This window comes from Hypanus sabinus, chromosome 10, assembly GCF_030144855.1.
Source record: "Hypanus sabinus isolate sHypSab1 chromosome 10, sHypSab1.hap1, whole genome shotgun sequence".
NCBI lineage: Eukaryota > Metazoa > Chordata > Chondrichthyes > Myliobatiformes > Dasyatidae > Hypanus > Hypanus sabinus.
Genome location: NC_082715.1, coordinates 105,903,550 through 105,923,972, shown reverse-complemented (window position 1 = coordinate 105,923,972; position 20,423 = coordinate 105,903,550). Strand labels below are relative to the sequence as shown.

At 38.1% G+C, this 20,423-nt stretch overlaps 1 protein-coding gene across 2 annotated transcripts in view; it reads left to right on the top strand.

Annotated features, from left to right (window-relative positions):
- The window catches only part of map3k5 (mitogen-activated protein kinase kinase kinase 5), a 183,495-nt gene that overhangs the window by 111,234 nt on the left and 51,838 nt on the right, over nt 1-20,423 (top strand). For both annotated transcript variants that reach the window (XM_059982504.1, XM_059982506.1), the window contains exons 15-18: nt 2,474-2,607; nt 5,871-5,998; nt 8,898-9,034; nt 17,591-17,696. In XM_059982504.1, the coding sequence (XP_059838487.1) occupies nt 2,474-2,607; nt 5,871-5,998; nt 8,898-9,034; nt 17,591-17,696 (505 nt within the window). The remainder of the gene's footprint in view (nt 1-2,473; nt 2,608-5,870; nt 5,999-8,897; nt 9,035-17,590; nt 17,697-20,423) is intronic.

Genomic DNA, 20,423 nt, shown 5'->3' with positions numbered 1-20,423 from the left:
CTGGAGAAGGGAAAGGATCATGGGACGGGAGGCCTCAGGAGAAAGAAGGGAGTGGGGGGGAAGCACCAGAGGGAGATGGAGAACAGGCAAACAACTAACTATGTCAGGGATAGAGGAGGAGGGGCATTAACAGAAGTTAGAGAAGTCAATGTTCATGCCATCAGGTTGGAGGCTACCCAGCTGGTATATAAGGTATTGTTCCTCCAACCTGTATTTGGATTCATTTTGACAATAGAGGAGGCCATGGATAGACATATCAGAATACTATCTTCCCTTTCGGTTAGTCCTGACAAAGGGTCTTGGCCCAAAACGTTGACAGCGCTTCTCCCTATAGATGCTGCCTGGCCTGCTGTGTTCCACCAGCATTTTGTGTGTGTTGCTTGAATTTCCAGCATCTGCAGATTTCCTCGTGTTTGCTCTTTAAAAACCCTACTAGTAGGGCAAACACGAGGAAATCAGCAGATGCTGGAAATTCAGACAACACACACAAAATGCTGGTGGAACACAGCAGGCCAGGCAGCATCTATAGGGAGAAGCACTGTCAACGTTTCGGGCCGAGACCCTTCATCACCCACCATTTATCTAAACTTCAAACTATTAAGCCTCTCTCGATACTAGGAGGGTATCATCACCAATTTATAGATGTTGTTTGAGTTGTGCTAAGCCACACAGTCATGGGTGGAGACTGAGTAGAGCAGTTGGCTAAGCACACATCTTGAGGTGTGCCAGTGTTGATTGTCACCTAGGACAAGATGTTATTTCCGATCCACACAGAGTGTGGTCTCCCAGTGAGGAATTCAAGGATCCAGTTGCAGAATGAGATACAGAGGCCTAGGTTTTGGAGCTTGATTATTAGAACTGAGGGTGTGATTGTGTTGAATGCTGAGCTGTAATCGAGAAACAGCAGCCTGACGTAGGTATTGCAATTGTCCAGGTGATCCAAGGCTGAGTGGAGAGCCAGCGAGATTGTATCTACTGTAGACCGATTGTGGTGATAGGCAAACTGCAGTGGCTCCAGATCCTTGCTTAGGCAGGAATTGATTTTAGCCATGTCCTACATCTCAAAGCTCTTCATCACAGTAAATCTAAGTGCTTTTGGAAATTAGTTGTTGAGGCAGCTCACCCTGCTCTTCATGGGCACTGGTATGATTGCCACCCTTTTGAAGAAGGCGGGAACCTCTGGCTACAGCCGTGAGAGTGCTAAACCCTTTGAGTGACACTGAATTCTAAATGTCATTTCTGTAATAGATTCCTCCATTTGACTGACACTGCTTCACATTTCCTTCTGTTGTTTTTAATAAATAAAGTTTTGATGAAGTGTACATTAATAGCCTGTATTAAAGTAATTCAAGAGCAAAATAACCAAAATTTAATTGAATTCTGTATGGAGATTGCTTCCAACTTCTGTATTTATTTTAAAAACATTTAATCTGCGACTATACTCTAAATATTTTGCAAATTTCTTCCTTCCCTTTCACTAATAATCTTCCCATGATTGACCAGCAACCGATTTCTGGCACTGCTTCAATGCATCAGACAAGATTATATGTGTTGACGCCCCAGAGCAGAATTTAAATCCACAGCCACCCAACTGAGAGGTACTATTAATTGGGTCTTTAAAGGTCATATTAAGACCAAATTCTTGGCAAATCTATTAATAAAATGCTCAAACTTTATCTCCACACATGTGTGGTTCAATTGTTACTGCATATATTGAGTTGTAAGAAAAGGTGCTGTAATGCTGTTTGGCATTATGTCCAGTATGGGAGAACATTGCTAATTTATTTCCAGTGACCAAGTCCAGTTGGTGGGAATAGGGAAGTGGAGCAGGATATGGGGCTTTGCTCGTTATCTCCAAAGAATGGACCAGGCCAATATTTATAGAAGCCATTTATTCAACCATTGGGTTAAAACATCTGCAACACCTGGAGGAGCTCAGAGGGTCAGGCAGCATTGATGGAGGGAAACGGATAGTCAATGTTTCGTGTTGACATCCTTCACTTGGACTAGGTTCCTACAGCTTCTTGTGTGAAGCTTCCGATTCCAGCTGCTGTATCTTTTGTCTCTATGCTGAACCACCTCCCTGAAACTGATTTCTGGCCTCTTTCCCTCACTAATTTGGATCCTAATGGCGAGAGAAGAAAAGCACTAAGCAGGTTAGGCAGCATCTTGGGAAGAGAAATATAATGATATATTATGTTACTCTATAAAAACTGGGTGTGATTCTTTCATTTCATCTTGTATTCATCTGAACACTACTCATAGTAATAATAACAAAATGTTTGTGGTATTTATTAACTATCTGGAAAAGAGCTTCAGAAGTGTATGGGATGATTTGCATAAAGTCAGCTTTCCGTAAGTCTCAGTAACTTGGTGAGTTCCTGTATATGTAGTTTGTTAAACAAGGTTAAAATTAAACTCAGTGGAAACTATAAACTGGAAATGCTTACTTTCATTTTTGTTTGGTCTGCAGTACGACTATGAATACGATGAGAATGGTGAGAAGGTTGTACTGGGTAAAGGTACTTTTGGAGTCGTCTATGCTGGTAGGGACCTGAGCAATCAAGTCAGAATTGCCATCAAAGAAATTCCAGAAAGAGACAGCAGGCAAGTATCTGAGAAAGAAAACTATTCTTTGTTATATCTGCAAAAATGGAGAGTGTGAACTTATCTTTCAGTGTAATGTTTGGTTATAGGTTTGGTGGATATACAGGGTAATGCCATTAACTGCATGCTTTGTCTCTGAGAGGAGCGTCCCAGACACCCCTATCTGAGATGCCAATAATTGCCTTGGTCAGGGGCCAGCCTCAGTAAAAACCCCTATGTGCTTTTGCAGGGGCGACTCTAATACAGGACAGAAGCTGAATGAGGTGTCAGGGATCAGATTATGGCCGGAATTGGATTGAAGGTTGAGGCAGGGGTCAGACTGCCTGGGTAAGGAAACTAAGTCTGGGTAAGACTGATGAACAGGAGCAATGTGAGGGCTCATGGGTCGGGGCTGCTGAGAGCAGGGGCAGACATGAGTGACCAATGGTCCCCAAAGCGTCAACTTCTTATGTTTGTGGGCTTTGACAACTGTGCTTGAAGGCAGTTGGGTTAGGGATTTCAGCTGTGAGTGGAACTGGTCTACAGCCTACTTGTGCTCATGATTAACACCAAGATGCCATTCACTTTGCCTGTGTCATAATCCATAGTAGGAAAAGAATGACCATTAAAACTGGTGCCCCACTGAGGCTGGACTTCAAACACATTTCTCGTCTTTCATGTCTGCGTGTAAAGATTTGGAGCAGGGCAGAACACAAGAGGATGTTATAGCTGTAACCAAGTGCACCCAGTTTTCTTTCCACTGCCTCATAAGAAAATGATGTCAGACAGGCTTCAGTGGAGTAGTGAAAATGTTAATCTAACTAATGTTAATCTAGATATTCAGTTAAGTTTTGCCTGACCTGGAACCTGAGCATAATTTATCACACCCTCTGCAAACTTTTCACTTACATTGAAAGTGGTCAGATTCACAAGGTCACAGATGCCTGTAGTGATTGTCAGTGAGGAGGAGATGCTATCACTGATCCACACTGACTGTGATCTCCTGATGAGGAAATCAAGGATACAGTTCAGAGGGAAGTACGAAGACCCAAGTTTTCAAGCTTGGTGATTGATACTGAGGGGATGATGGTGTTGAAGGACAATCCAGCTTGTCCCAATCCCCCAAAACTTTCCTCACAGTTTTGCAAACTTTTTGCAGTCGCCATCCAGCTCCCTTTTAAACAATATGATTTTAGCTTATTCCACTATTACCCCAGCAGTTCTAACCATTCAATGTGTCAAGACAGTTTTCCCTCATATTATTTTGGTTTTTTTTGTCAATGCTGCTCCCTAGTTCTTGACTTCTCTGCCAAAAGGAGCCCTTCCTTTCTATCTATATTCTTCATGACAATTTCCTCTCTTTCAAAGAGAAAAGTCCCAGCTTTTGCCAGCTATCCACAAAAGTCAAGCCCTCATCTGTTGGAAATCTTTCCTCCACACTCTCTAGAGCATTTCAAGTGTGGCACTTCCTTTGAACACACGGGCCCCTGTTTCCTCACTTCCATTATGCTCATGGCATTTCTTTTTCCTGTGCTACTGTTCAGTCAGCTGTGAAGATCTTCATCTGAAATGGGGCCTGTTGCAGCACTTGGTGAAGGCAGTTGCAGCGTGCAGACCTAGAGAGATAAGTATAGTTTTATCAGCACTGACTGAGGAATAAGTATTGGGCAGGACACTTGGAAGCACATCTGGCGCTTTTACAAAAGTTGCTATGTACTTCATATATATATCAAAGAGAACAGGCGATCCGTGACTTCATTTCTTATTGTGAGCTGACACCTCTGTCAGTTCATGCTTCACGGAAGTGCAGCCAAGGCTTTGTTCAAGCGTTGAGTGAGACCAGTACCCAGTTGTTCTGACAGCTAAGGGATCTCATGCTGAGTGGGGGTGTAGTATGACTAGAACCAAAGTCTGCTGTTGAAGGGACTTGCACACACAACTCCCACAGCTTCACTTTAAAATGCTATCTTCTTTGTTATGGCTTGACCAACAAATTAATTTTAAGTAAACCTCTTTCTTCTTCTTGCCAGTCTCTTGGAATTGAGGAGGCTTGCTTCAAATCTGGTTTTATGGATTCTAGTGTGGCCAGTGAAGCCAATGTGGGAATCGGAAACTTCTCAATAGAACAGGAGATAACCAATGGGGTGGGTAATTTGTGAAGTAGTGTGCTCCTTCTCCTACTTACCCAGGTCCTCTGTTTGTCCCTAATGCATGGACTTATGGCTTTCAACATCATCATGAAGTTTCTGTACAGTCATCAGCTAGAGGTTTTTTGCAAGTCTTTTTCTCTGCATGCCTGTAAACTACTTCCACGATTTGTAACAGAGCATCTGTTTTGAGTGTCTGGTCCTAGGTGTGTGGACAAGATGACCTGCTCAGCATAGCTGAATGAGCGTAATTGCTGCAGATGATGGCATGGATGAGAACATTGGTGTTGGTTCTCTTATCTTCTCAATGAATTTTGAGGATTTTACAGGGACAGCAAAGGTGATAGTTTTTCACTGCGTTGAGATGTCTTCTATAGGTAATCCAGGTTTCCAAAGCATGTCTGAGACAGGGATTATGGCTTGCACTCTGCTGTAGAGTGAACATAATAAATACAAAAACAACTTTCTATGGGCAACCGAACTTGAAGGAGGCGTTCCAACCTTTCTGGAGTCAGATGTTTTAGTGAGATTGAAGAAGACAATGTGTGTATAGGGTGGTGCTGCTCACTGGATTTACCTTGAGTTATTGCACAGTGAAGATGTTGACCACCATGCCTCTGAGAGAGTGGACTTGACCCCAGAGCTCAGGGAGCAGCTCTTCAGCCACTGGGAGGAGCCTGTGGAGGAGGATGTGATGATGATTCAGCAACAAGATACCTCTACTTGCTGAATTGCAGTCGTACTTCTTTCTGGAGTTAAAACCCTTTCCTGACCACATTGACAAAACGAAGTCAGAGTAAGGCTTCAAAAGTAAATTTTGGTAGATCAGCCATATCTTATTAAATGCTTGAGTATGTTGAGAGGCAGAATGACTTACACCTCTTCATACTTTGTATGTTTGTACGTACTGTGGGTTCAGGTTTACATCTGCCAGGTGGTCCTTTTTGGGCTTAAAAAGTTAAGATCAAAATTCACTGATATAAAATTGCTTTATCAAAATGGAAGATATGGACTTTATGGACTGTCTATACATGTGAATTGTTTAACCAAGTCTTTATATTTTGAAGAATGTGGTGAGAAAATTTATACTTGCAGTATATTTGTCATTAAACTGTGATTCTGTCAAAATACTTTCAGATATTCACAGCCCCTCCATGAAGAAATTGCTCTTCATAAGCACCTCAAACACAAGAACATTGTGCAATACCTGGGGTCCATTAGTGAAAATGGCTTCATTAAGATCTTTATGGAACAAGTTCCTGGAGGTATGTTGGTGTGCATTCTGTACAAAATGGGCTGTCTGAATCCCAGATCACCAGGGCTCATCTGTGTCATAGAAAGATTTTGTATGTACCCAAAAGTTTTATCATGTCATGTACAAGGGAAAATCTGCAGATGCTGGAAATCCAAGCAACACACTCAAAATGCTAGAGGAACTCAGAAGGCCACGCAGCATCAATGGAAAAGAGTACAGTCAATGTTTCAGGCCAAAACCCTTCTGCAAGACTGGAGGGAAAGAACTGAGGGTAGATTTTAAAGGTGGGGGAGGGGAGAGAGAAAAACACAAGCTGATAGGTGAGGACTGAAGTAGGAGGGATAAAGTAAACTGCTGGGAGGTTGATTGGTGAAAGAAATAAAGGGCTGGAGAAGGGGGAGTCTGATAGACGAGAACAAAAGGCCATGGAAGAAAGAAAAGGGGGTGGATTACCAGAGGGAGGCGATGGGTGGCCAAGAAGATAAGGTGAGAGAGAGAAAGGGGGAAGGGGAATGGTAAAGGGTTGGGGGGGGCATTACCAGAAGTTCAAGAAATTGATGTTCATGCTGTCAAGTTGGAGGCTACTCAGATGGAAGATAAGGTGTTGTTCCTCCAACCTAAGTGTGGCCTCATCGTGACAGTGGAGCAGGCCATGGATAGACATATTGGAATGGGAATGGGAATTAAAGTGGGTGGCCGCTGGGTGATCCTGCTTTCTCTGGCAGAGAGGGATGTCGTGTCATGTAGCTACTTACTTTTATAAATACATTTTGAGGTGGTTGAAGTATTAAATACCATCCTAAGGTATACAAATATGTTAAAAACAATACCTCCAGTATTTTGATCTTTGGAAGTGGCTGCTGCTTTGACTTCTGACAAACTGTTGACAAACATATGTGACTGGTGTATGTACTTTAGTTTTGTAGTTATGAGGTACGTTTCAGACTAAGTGAAGTTCTCTGCCCAGATCAGTGAAGCCTTAGTGGTTTTATTGTTTCTTTTATGGAATCTGTGCGTTGTTAGTAACACCAGCTTTTATTGCCTTTATACTAAGTAGTTTAGTCACCATTGGTCACCTCAGAGGGCGCTTTAGAATCCACTACATGGGGTAAGTCTGGAAACATACATTGGCTGGACTGGGTAAACCTGGCAGAATTCTCCTCCAGTCAGCCACATGGGATTTCAACCACAACTTCATAGTTTCTGTCATTACCATTATTAGGAATTGGTTTCTGCAATGTTGATCAAGCCTTGGGATTCTGCTCTAGTGGTTTACACACCATACCACCACTGTTTCTCTGTCCATTTAGAAATTATGAGGATTTCAAGCAAAATGTTCGTCTTTTGGTCAGAAACTTCTAGAATAAAACTCAGAATCAGGCTTATTATCACCTACATATATTGTGAAATTTGTTGTTTTGCAGCAGCAATGCAGTGCAATCAATACATTAAAACTATTACTACAAATTATAACAAGAAATATAAAAAATAAGTAGTGTCAAAAGAGCAGAAAGTAATGAGGTTGTGTTTGAGTTCATGGGCTGCTCTGAAATCTGATGGTGGAGGGAAAGTAGCTGTTCCTAAAACATCAGTCTCCTGTGTCCTCTCCCTGAGAGTAGTCATGGGAAGAGAACGTGCCCTGGATGGTGAGGGTTTTTAACGACTTGTTGAAGCATCGCTTTCTGAATCTGCCCTCGACGGTTAGTGCTGGTAATGGAGCTGGCACTAACATGTACTTTACAACTCTGCAGCTTTGTCTGATACTGTACATTGGCACCTTCATGCCTGATGGTGATTGAACCAGTCAGATTTTAGTATGGAGGTCCATCTCTAGGACGTAAATGTGTAACTAGGGGATGCTATTTCAATGTGACGGATCACCGCCCCCTCCTGTTAGAGACTGGGATTCATTGGTATGAAATCGAGGATGGCAGAAGCAAATGCTCAGGTAGGGCTACCTTTTCCTTGAGCAGCACTACCGAGCAATCATGAGCTGGCCTTTCTGCTCTTATTGGATTCTTGTATGTAAACTCTGTTCTCCTTGTCCACAATATAAAAGGGACTGCACTTCGAAAGCATTTAAATGATAGCAAAACAGATTGAAGTATCATCAGGTGTAACAAGACAACATATATTAATATGTTTATTTCTGTTTATTTAGAGTAATGTGAATACCTTTGAATGTGTAGAAAAGTTTGTGAAGCTGGTGAATCTGTTATTATCATTGTTCCAGTCTTCTGTTTCATCCTGACATTGGCTGCGTCAAGTTTGCATGTTCACCCTTTAACCACTTATGTTGACCCATGCTCTAGTTTCCTCCCACGTTCCAAACACTTGCTGTTTTTTTTTAATCGATGTACAGTGCAGAATAGGCACTCCTACCCACTGAGCCGCATTGCTCAGCAACCCCTGATTTAACCCAGGTGGGTGCTCTTGTTTCCTCCCACGTTTCAAACACTTGCTGGTTTGTAGGTTAATTGGCTCAGTGGTAGGGCAGTTGGAGTTGACGGTCTTGTATCCTGGAATTGCTCACAGGGAAATGTGGGGAAATGGTATTAATGGAGTCCTCTGAATGCCAGCATAGATTTGATGGGCAGAATGGCATCCTTCTCATGAGAAAATGCCAGATGTTTTAGATTGCCAGACATGGTGCATTGCATTTGTTGTTTAATCACAAAGCATTGGAGGTTCTGCTCTTAATTTCTTCATGTTTTCTCCTATTTGTCCTTTGTAATTTCAGTAGAATATTTGCTAATACAGAAATGTTACCACGTTGTGCCACTTTTTCTGATGTTTCTGTAAGATCTTGCATTCTAATTAGAGTGGATGATTACAAGAACCCCCCGAGGTTCAAATATAAATAATTATTTTGACTGATGTGTCATTTTTGCCATTATGTCAATGAACAGGCAGTCTTTCTGCTCTCTTACGATCAAAATGGGGCCCTTTGAAGGATAATGAACAGACCATTGGATTTTACACAAAGCAGATCCTGGAAGGCCTGGAATACCTTCATGACAATCAAATAGCACATCGAGATATTAAGGTATAGATTATCTCATTCTCAATATTTGTCTTGTTTCTAGTTCTGAGTAGAATGATTTTTCTGTTACTAATGCAGAGATGATGAATACAGTGAGTCTGCATGAACTCATTCACCTTTGGCACTTTAGTTAAAAGAATCTTCGATTGCTTCAGTTTCCATCTGACGTTAGGATCACTGAATTTTCCCATTATCCGATGGACAGATGTGTAATACTCCCATGCACTGCTATGGATACAACCAGAGTGGATGGGGAATGAGATGGCACAATGAGATTGGTTCAGAAAGTTTTTGAGAGATCCTTTGCAGAAAACGTTTCAGGAAACAACAGAGGCAAAAGCATCAACTACCAAGAGGATTTGACTGGGAAGATTTATCCTCTGCTGGAGGAATTCTATCCAAGGGCAGTGTAATCTTAAATTTAGTGCTCAGCAATTTAGAAAGGAAATCAAGAAATTTGTTTCTCACAAAGCAGCATCGGAAAGTGCCTCAAGCTTTCCAAGTACACTGGATGCTGGATAAATTGATGCTTGAGAGAGAGAGAGAGAGAGAGAGATGGAACAGAAAAAGGGAGCTGATCTCCTCATCAGCTGTGATCTTATTGAACAGTGGGGTTGAATAGCCTCCTCATGGTGCGGTCAACAGGCAGGTTACTTGATGCTGGGTACTTCCCATCTACCCGTGATTGATGCATTCAAAAGAGCTTGGTCTACAAGAACATCTAACACAGTTAAAATTTCCCCGACCAATACTGATACAAAGAGGATGAAGCTACTTGGAATCCTGAAGTTATAAGTGAAGCACTGCATCTTGGAGAGTTCAATCTGCAGTGAAATGTCAGCTGTCTTCCCAAGTACATGGTGGCAAGAATGCTTCCTTTTCTGCCAATTAGTCTTTTAACGCAAATTCAGCCAATGATTAAAATGTTGAAATGAGCTGCTGAGTTTTTTTTCCCTTCAGTTTATAGTAGATCTGTTTTTATATTGATTCATGCATCACCAAGTAATGGATAATACTCTTCAACTTTCATATTTGTACCAGTAACTTTTCCGGGATCTTTGTAATGTTATATTCTAAAATTCCTACCATTTTAAAGATACAATCCTGGGTATATATAATCCCATTAAACACATAAAACCTGAAAATTTAATATTGTTGCTTTCCATTTTCACATTAAGGCAGTAATTATTCCAATTATGCCTCCATTTGTTATATATTATTGAATTAATTTAAACAAATAATACTTTTAGAGATCCATGACCGGAAAACTGATCTTCATTCCTTTTTCCTTTATCTAAGACGACAACAGTTTGTATCTTTTCGGGAGTTTCAAGATGGGGACGTAGACACCTGCCTTTTAGGTGCTCTTCATTTTTTAAACTATAATCACCCTTTAATCAAATCTTTTCGTACTTAATTACATGGGTTGATATTTACGATTTACTTTTTTAAAATAATACTTGATTTAATTTTTTCAAACTTAAAATGTCTGTATCTAAGAAATCGTCTAAAGACCCTCTATCTCTCGATGCAATCTCTAGTCTTCTGGACACTAAACTTGCAAGTCTGGAAAATAAACTTACTGCGAAAATGTCTGAGCTTGAAGAAGTCGTTAGATCGTTTGATACCAAGCTTCAATCGCAGGCAGCAGATATTGAACGGCATGAAGAAAAGTTAGCGACTCTTTTCAAGTTAATTTGTAAAAAAATACGTACAATCAAAACATTGGAGGAGAAGGTACGGTCGACTGCTAAAATAGTGGAGCAGAATAAGTTTAAAATCACCGATCTTGAAAACCGATCTAGCAGACAGAACTTGTGTATTATCGGATTTCCCGAAAATGTTGAGTCTGGTGACTTAACTGAATATTTCTCTAACTTATTGTGGGAAATTTTTGGCGAGGACGCTTTGCGGGCTAAACCTACTATTGATCGTGCCCACAGAGTTTCGAGATTTTCGGCTACGAGAGACAAGCCACGAGCTGTGATTGTCCGTCTCCATTATCCTCGGGAGGAAGAGCTTTTAATTCGATTAGCTCGTCAGAAAGGTATGATTTCTCACAGAAGCAACAACTTTCATATTGTTGAAGATTATTCATTTGAGGTGATGAGGGCGAGAATCGCTTTTAAATCGGTGATGGCAGAGATTCATTCGATTGGACTTAAACAAGCTTTAAGATACCCAGCGAATCTCAGAATTACGTTGAGTGATGACAGTCAGCGCTTCTTTAATACTCCGGAAGAAGCGAAGAAATTCGTTGAAGAATATCGGTCTTCTAGTACAATTTGAACTATGTGTTATGTTGAAGAATTTTTGGAGAGAAGACGCCATTCTGTTTTAGGCTTTAACTTATGAAGCTGTGGTATAGCTTTTTACTTTGGTCTGTAGACCTGGTTTTTTTTATTATCATGATTTACAGATGCTCTTTTAATTTTACTATAATGTCTTTTTTTAATTAATTTTTTCCCTCTGGATTATACATGTTAAGATTTTGTAATAATGATTTATTTTTTAAGATGTCATTTCTTCTTCCCATAAGACTTTGCTTTCCGTAAGCGTTTATTTGCTTGTATTTGAGAATGGGACGAATGTTTTGAATTTTTGGACCTTTTTTTAATATATATATTGTAGTGGTTATTGAATCCTTTTTTAATCTTATTTTGATGACCTTTTTTTTTAAAAAAAAATTTTTTTTAACAGCTTGGTGAATTTACATTTATATTCTGTAATATGGTCTTTTTAAAATGTCGTTTCTTCTTCCCATAAGTCTCTGTTTTTGAAATGTAATTTTCTTATATTTGAATATGGAATCTTTTTTTTAAAGGCATATTACACTACTTTAAATTTCAATGGTTATCCTTTTTTTATTAATGATCTTTTGCTTTTTTATATTATTTTTTCATTTTGATTGATATATATTCTTTCTTTTTACAACCCTGTATTTATATCTGGGTGTTATATAGTTTCTCTTTTCTTTCTTTTCATGGAGTTGCCATCTTGAAATGGGGGTAATATTAGTATTAGTTTGTGCGTCTGCCGCTTGGCTTTTTTTCGTGGGGTTGGGGGGGTAGGGATCTTTTTTCACGCTTTTGCTTTTTATTTTTTTGCTTTTAGTTTATGGGCCGACTTTAAATTATTAATATTGTTGAGGTGTCATGTTCTCCGGTTGCTCCTGAATCATTTTTCCTTCTTCCTGAATTATGGGTTATGTGTCTTTTTAACCTTTTATGATATACACAACTAATATTGGCATGATGGATAAGTCTATTAACTTTATCTCTTGGAATACTAATGGTTTAAATCATCCGATTAAATGTAAAAAAATATTTAAAGTATTCCATAGACTAAATGCTAATATTATTTTTGCACAGGAGACCCATATTAGGAGGGAGGATAATCAACGCTTTTTTAGGTTCTGGAAGGGTCAACAATTTCACTCGAATTGTACCGCCAAAATTAGGGGTGTGCCTATTTTTATAGACCCCTCAATTTCGTTTACACATCATGAAATTATTTCTGATCCACAGGGCAGATTTTTGTTGATAACTGGTTCACTTTTTAATCGAAAAGTGGTTCTATTTAATATTTATGCTCCAAACTTTGACTGCCCTGAATTTTTAAACGTTTATTTACTTCCCTTCCTAATCTAAATGAATATATGTTGATAATGGGTGGAGATTTCAATTGTTGTCTGAATCCTTTGATGGATAGATCTAAACCTATTCGAATTCTTCCGAATAGATCAGCCTTACTTATTAATTCCTTTATGGTTGATTCGGGAATTACTGAAATATGGCGGTTTTTGAACCCTAAAGATAAAGAATTTTCATTTTTTTCACATGTATATCACAGTTATTCTAGAATTGATTATTTCCTTATTGATCATCATTTATTAACAGATGTTACTGATTGTAAATATGATTCTACTGCTATTTCGGATCATGCACCTTTGAAGTTATCTATCAAGATTTCGGACTTTTCCAATAATACTAGATCTTGGAGACTTAAAGCTACTTTGCTTCAAGATCCAGAATTTATCACCTACATAAAACAGCAAATTGACTTGTTTTTCTCAACAAACTATACTGAAGAGATTGACAGAGGAATACTTTGGGACTCTTTTAAGGCTTTTATCCGTGGACAAATTATCTCATATTCCGTTGGTAAAAGAAAACAAAGATATTTAGATATTGCTTTATTTGTGGATAAAATTAAAGAAATTGATAAGATTTATTCCGTGACTCCTACCAAAGAACTTTATAAGAAGAGAGTTGAGCTTCAAATGGAGCATTGCTTATTATTATCTTCTTCAATTGAGAATCAATTAATTAGGACCAGGGCTCAATTTTATATTCATAGTGATCGAACTGGTAAATTGTTAGCTAACCAATTAAAAGCTATTTCGACTAAGCGACAAATTATTAAAATTCGTAAACAAGACGGTAATCTGACTACTGATCATAAAGAAATCAATAACACTTTTCAAGATTTTTATAAATCTTTATATCAATCAGAATTTGATGGCGATCTGTCTATGATGGATAAATTTTTTAACAATTTGAATATTCCCAAACTGACAGATGAAGATCGTAGCTTGTTTGATGCTCCTATCTCTATGGCCGAAATAGGATAGGCTATCTCATCAATGAATTCAGGGAAAGCTCCTGGTCCTGATGGTTATATTATAGAATTTTTAAAAACTTTTTCTTCTTTGCTTTCCCCTTGGTTATGTGAAATCTTTAATGATGCATTTGCTAAGAAGAGATTACCCCAGTCTTTTTATGAAGCTACTATCTCTCTAATTCTTAAAAAAGATAAGGATCCTACTCTATGTACATCTTATCGCCCTATATTGCTATTAAATGTAGACTCTAAGATTCTTACAAAAATTTTAGCTATTAGGTTAGAAAAGTTACTATCACAGATTATTTCAGAAAACCAAACTGGTTTTATTAGGAATCAGTATTCCTTTTTTAATGTTAGAAAATTGATTAATATAATTTATACTTCATCACCCACAATCCCAGAATGTGTTATTTCATTAGATGCTGAAAAAGCTTTTGATAGAGTTGAATGGACATACTTATTTAATGCTTTGAGAAATTTTAATTTTAGTCCTAATTTTATATCATGGATTAAACTAATATAAACCTGTTGCTTCTGTTCTTACAAATAATTACAGATCCCCTTTTTTTCAATTATCTCGTGGTACGAGACAAGGTTGTCCCATAAGTCCTTTATTATTTAATATCGCATTAGGACCTTTAGCCATTGCTATTCGTGAATCTCCTAATATTTTTGGTATTACCCGTAATGAGAAGTTATACAAGTTATCACTTTATGCTGATGACTTGTTGTTATATATTTCTGATCCTGACAGGTCTATTCCCGCTATTTTATCCTTGTTGGCTCAATTTGGTAGTTTTTCTGGTTATAAACTAAACTTGGATAAGAGTGAATTATTCCCTTTAAATGCGCAAACTTTATTGAATGACAGGATACCATTTAAAGTTGTTACTGATAACTTTATCGATTTAGGTATAAAAATTACCAAGAAATATAAAGATTTATTTAGACTGAATTTTTTACCTATGCTTCATCAAATTCAACAACTTACTACAAGATCGTCTCCCTTATCCTTATCATTAGTTGGTCGGATTAATGCTATTAAAATGAAGATCTTACCGAAATTTTTATATTTATTTCAAGCCTTACCAATTTTTATTCCTAAATCTTTTTTTGATAACATTGATTCAAAAATTTCCTCATTTGTGTGGCAAAATAAAAACCCCAGGTTAAGTAAAAGGCAATTACAAAAATCTAAAAAAGATGGTGGTTTAGCTTTACCTAACTTTAGATTTTACTATTGGGCGAATAATATTCGTAACTTAATATATTGGAAATTAGATTTGGATTCACCATTGTGCCCACAGTGGGTAAATTTAGAATGCAATGATGCACAGGGATATTCTCTATTCTCTGTTCTTGGTTCTACTCTTTCTGCCGATTTAGTTAAATTCAATAAACAGATATCCAACCCTGTTGTCAAACATACATTACGAATTTGGTTTCAATTTCGTAAGTTTTTTACTCTGAAAAACTTTGTTCTTGATAGCCCTATCTTAATTTCTTTTTCAAACCTTCTTTGACAGATCAAGCTTTTAGCATATGGAAAAGGAAAGGTATAAAATGTTTTCGTGATCTTTCTTTTGAAGGTAATTTGATGTCTTTCGACCAACTTTCCAACAAATTTAAGTTAACTAAATCTAATTTTTTTAGATATCTACAAATCAGAAATTTTTTACATAAAGTTCTACCATCCTTCCCCAATTCAACTTCAATAGATTTTTCTGATTTGATTTTTACCTTAAATCCTTGTCAGAAGGGATTAGTGGCTTTTATTTATAATATGATTATGAAGATACAACCAGAAATATCAGTTAGAATTAAACAAGAATGGGAAGAAGAACTTCAATATAATATATCAACAGAAAAATGGGAAAAAATTTTACAAATGGTTAATTCTTCTATATGTGCTAAACATGCTTTAATACAATTTAAGGTCGTACATAGAGCTCATATGTCTAAAGATAAGCTTGCTCGATTCTATTCTCATATTAACCATCAATGTGACAGATGTCATTCAGATGTGGCTTCATTGACCCACATGTTTTGGTCATGTCCCACCTTATATAACTATTGGAAGGACATATTTGCTACCATTTCCTCAATTTAGAATATTGATTTACAACCTCATTTTATTACTGCAATTTTTGGTATACCAAATGAGGATGGTAATCAGTTTTCCCCTTCAATTAGACGAATGATTGCCTTTGTAACATTAATGGCCAGAAGGTCTATATTACAAAATTGGAACGAAGTAAATCCTCCTACCACATTTCAGTGGTTCTCTCAAACTATTTCTTGTTTAAGTTTAGAAAAAATTAGAAGCACTATTTTTGACTCATCAATTAAATTTGAAGAAACTTGGGGACCGTTCATTTGACATTTTCATATGAATTAATCTGGCCTCTTCTGGACCTTATCTCTGTTTATTCTTGTTCTGGTATGGAGTTCCGGAGTTTTTGACACTATCATATACATATAAACTGTTATTATTGCCCATGTTAGTTTAGTTTAGTGTTTTTTTTCAATATATATTTTTTTCTTGTATTTTTAATTTTTTTTTCTTTTGACGATTATTCTTACTTTTTTCATGTATAATTATTATAGGCTTGATTGATTAATGTACTTTTTTTGTTGATATTTTAATAGGATATTGTTATCTTATTATTAATTCAATTTCAAGTCTAGTGCACTTATAACCTATTCATTATTATGTTATTTTTTTTATATATGAAATTCAATAAAAAGATTGAAAAAGAAAAGAAAAAGAACAGTTTGTATCTTTTCCGTCTGGATAATTGCTAGAAACTGCCCAATTTCCAGCTCTGGAAATGTGAGCCTTTCAAACTAGCTGCAAATACCCTTGGGCCCCGTCAGTATTTCCTTGGTCCATTCTCCATGCTTTAACCCTCAGCCTCATCCTTAGCTTTCCATAACATACTTTAATTCAGTGTTCTGCAATTCTGATCCCCTTGGATCAAAGTTTAACTTTGGTGATATCTAACATTAAGCCCACACTTTCTGCACAATAAATAAGTTGGTTTTTAGGGGTAATACTTCTCTTTAAAATGATTTTTTTCCCAAAATAACCTCTACAGCCTAATATACAGTATTTTACCACAATACTAATTAGTTTGCTTATTTAAGCATATTGCATCACTGGTTGGAAAATACAGCAGATGAAAAATGTCAGGTCAGGGCACATGTGTAGAAAGGAACTTGTCTTCATTTATTCCATTGAAAGTATTGGTGGCCCTGGCAATGGAACAAAAAAGAAGTTCTTCCTGACATCTACACACTCCCTTCTAACTGCACCACCTTTGTCTGTCTTTGCTTTTGCCTTTGTGCTCGTTTATACACTGCATCAGAATTGAGTTTATTCTCGCTGACATAAAGTTTGTTGTGTCGTGGCAGCAGCAGCGGGCAATACATAAAATAGGTTTCAAAAAGAAGCAATGCAAAAGAAGAATAATGAAGTCGTGTTCATGGGTTCATGAACCATTTGGAAATCTGGTGGTGGAGGGGAAGAAGCTATTCCTCAAACATTGAGCCTCCTATACCTCCTCCTCGGTGGTATTAATGAGAAGGGGACAAGTCCCTGATGGTGAAGATCCTTCATCAAGCATTGCCTTTTGAAGATGGTGGGGAGGGTTGTGCCTATGATGATGGAACTGGCTGAGTCTACAGTCCTCTGCAGCCTCTTTAAAAATAACAAAAATGACTAAGCTAGTTGACATCATGAGTTATTAAGTTCATGAATGTGTGGGAAAAGACAGAATGTTAACCGACAGTCCAAAAATGTACTGATGATTTATCATGTTGATGTGAGAAATAATTGTTACATATATTTTACATAACAGGTGGGCTGCTATGCTAGAGAGAAGAGTTGAGAAATGCTCTGTTATTAACAAAATAAACTGATTATTCTCCCAGGGTGATAACGTCCTGATCAACACCTACAGTGGGATCTTGAAAATTTCAGATTTTGGTACCTCTAAAAGACTGGCAGGAATCAACCCTTGTGCTGAAACATTCACAGGTACGAAGCGATGAAGTATTCATTATTAGGAAGCTTTTGTGGTTACATTGTTTTTATGAAGTGTGGCTGATGTAATTTTCAAGAAAGGTCATGCAGTAGCTGTTTATAAAATACAAGGGAGTAGGCAGGCAAAGTATTCATTTAGAAACTGCTGGTAGATGTGAAACGCTGTTTTTAAAAAAAAATGTTGGTTTAACCACATAATTGAGATGTTATCTATACTTTATCAGCATCCTGCTGTTAAAAAACACTGTAGCTTTGTGAAATTATTAATCACTGAAATTAATGATTTTAATACACATCACAATCTTGCTGATAAAGTGAGATGCAGTTTGAGCCAGAGTTAGTTGTTTGTTAGAAATCGTTACTTCAATAAGAAGGGATCTGTGGTGTCTATGAGCCAGTTGGTGTTCGGCTTGCCAAATCAGGGAACTGCTTGTGTTGAAGACAGCAGCATTGTCAGGAATGTAGGCTGCATTTTTGGACACAGATTTATTTCAGATGGCATAAAGATTTGCTTAACCTTGAACATCTGTGGCAGGCCAGACAAATTATGGGAAGAGAAATAGGACTTCTTTTATACAGATAGATAATTGTGCTTTTAGATTTGGGAGAACAGAACTCTCTGAGAATAATGCAGTTGCAGCCACATTACAAGCATTCTGGCTATAGCCCAAAAGCTGTTCACTCTGATCAAGATTCGTCAGAAGAGACATGTATTTACTGCATTAGTTTCACTGGGAAACTACATAGCAAAATGAATTGCCAGAGATACTTCTGCATAACAGTTGAAACACAGACAGTTCTTCCTGTGGATCAGATGGTCTCTTCTTCATTAAACTTTCATATCACTTGATTCTGCAATGGCATTGCATGTGCTAATTCAGTCATCGTCACTTATTATTTTATTACCTCTCAACCTTCAGGCTCCTGAACCAGAGTGGATAATTTCCCTCACTCACCATAGCATTGAACCCAACCCATGCAATCACTTTCAAAGACTCGCATTCTCAATGTTTATTTATTTTTTGTTGTTTCCCTTTCTGTATTTGCACTTCTTGTCCTTTGCACACTGGTTGTTTGGCATTCTCTGTGTATAGCTTCTCATGGATTCTATTGTGTTTCTTTGTATTTACTGTGCATGCCCACAAGAAAATGAATCTTGGGGTCGTATATGGTGACATGTACTATGATAATAAATCCACTTTGACGTTGAACTGAGTAATGCATCTATGTGCAGTACTGCGTCCTAGAATTTCTGTTGTGTAGAATATATCATTAAGGAGCTCAGGGAATGGAAAGTATAGGGGTGCAAGTAAGCCAGGATGGACTAGCATAGTTTGCTAATAATAAGCTATGTCTGTAATGTGACCATACCTACAAAAACAATTAACTTACTTTCATCTTCAGTGTAGTAGCATGGAAAGATTGCAAGTTGTTGAAGCAGGTACATGGATAGTGTATGCCAGTGAAAGATTTTCTCCAACATTGACACTGACTGGCATGGCTTTCCTATATCTCAAAATGGAACTTGTTACACGAACAGAAAAGGAGCAGGAATAGTGCAGCTGGCCCTCAAGCCTCCGCCTTCAATATGATTATGGCTATTCTTCCTGGGCCTCGGCTGCTCTTCCGCGCTGGTTCCTGAGTATCTTCAGTTCCCTGACCTTTCAAAATGTTATCTCCTCTTTAAATACCTCTACTGCCTCAGTTCTACAGCTCTTTGGAGTAGAAAATTCTACACACTCTGAGATTCTCTGCTCTTGGAAACATCGAGCTATCTACTATTACCTGCCACCTAAAAATTCTGCAAGATCCTCCTTCAATCTCCTTAACTTCAAAGAATATGAATCTCTTTAGCTTCTTGTAACAGAGCAACCCTCTCATCCCTGAAATTAGCCCAATGAATCTCTTTGGACTGCCTCCAGTGGCAGTATATTGTTTCTCTAGTATAGGGACCAAAATGATGCAGAGTACTCCAGGTGGCCTCACCGACACCCTTTACAATTGTTCTCCATCCCTCGTGCAGTAAAGGCCAAAATGTCATTTGGCTTCCTAACCACTTGCTGCACCGGCCTGTTAACCTGTTGGGATTCATGCACAAGATGCCTAGGTACCTCTATACTTTTCTCCATTTAGATAATAATATGTCCTTAGATTACTCTTTCTGAGGTGGGTAACCTCGTACTTTTACACAATAAACTCCATATGCCAGACTTTCTGCATACTCTCACCCTACCTAGAGCTCCTCCACACCTGACTTATCTACATCTTGTACCAGCATTTGGGAGACCAGCGAGCTGTATTTACAGGCTCGTGCGGAGCTGCTGCTATCTTCTGCCTGGGAACTTAGTTCATGACCATCCAGAACCCTAAACGTTCCTTGCAAAGAGAACACAAGGGATTCTGCAGATGCCGGAAGTCTAAAGTAGCACACACAAAATGCTGGAGAAACTCAGCAGGCCAGGCAGCATCTGTGGAAAGGAATAAAGACTGTGTTTTGAGCCAATGCCCTTCATCAGTTCCTCCAGCAATTTGTATGTGTTACATTTGAAATGAGACTTCCATTATAAAATACAAGCCTCAGATGCATTCTGTAGACCCATTATGGAGTGAAGGATGCTTCGGGGTGATCTTCGAGAGGTATGTAAAATCATAGATAATGTGGATGCTCACGGTATTTTTACCATGTAAAGTATCTAAAATGGGAGCACATAGGTTTAAGAT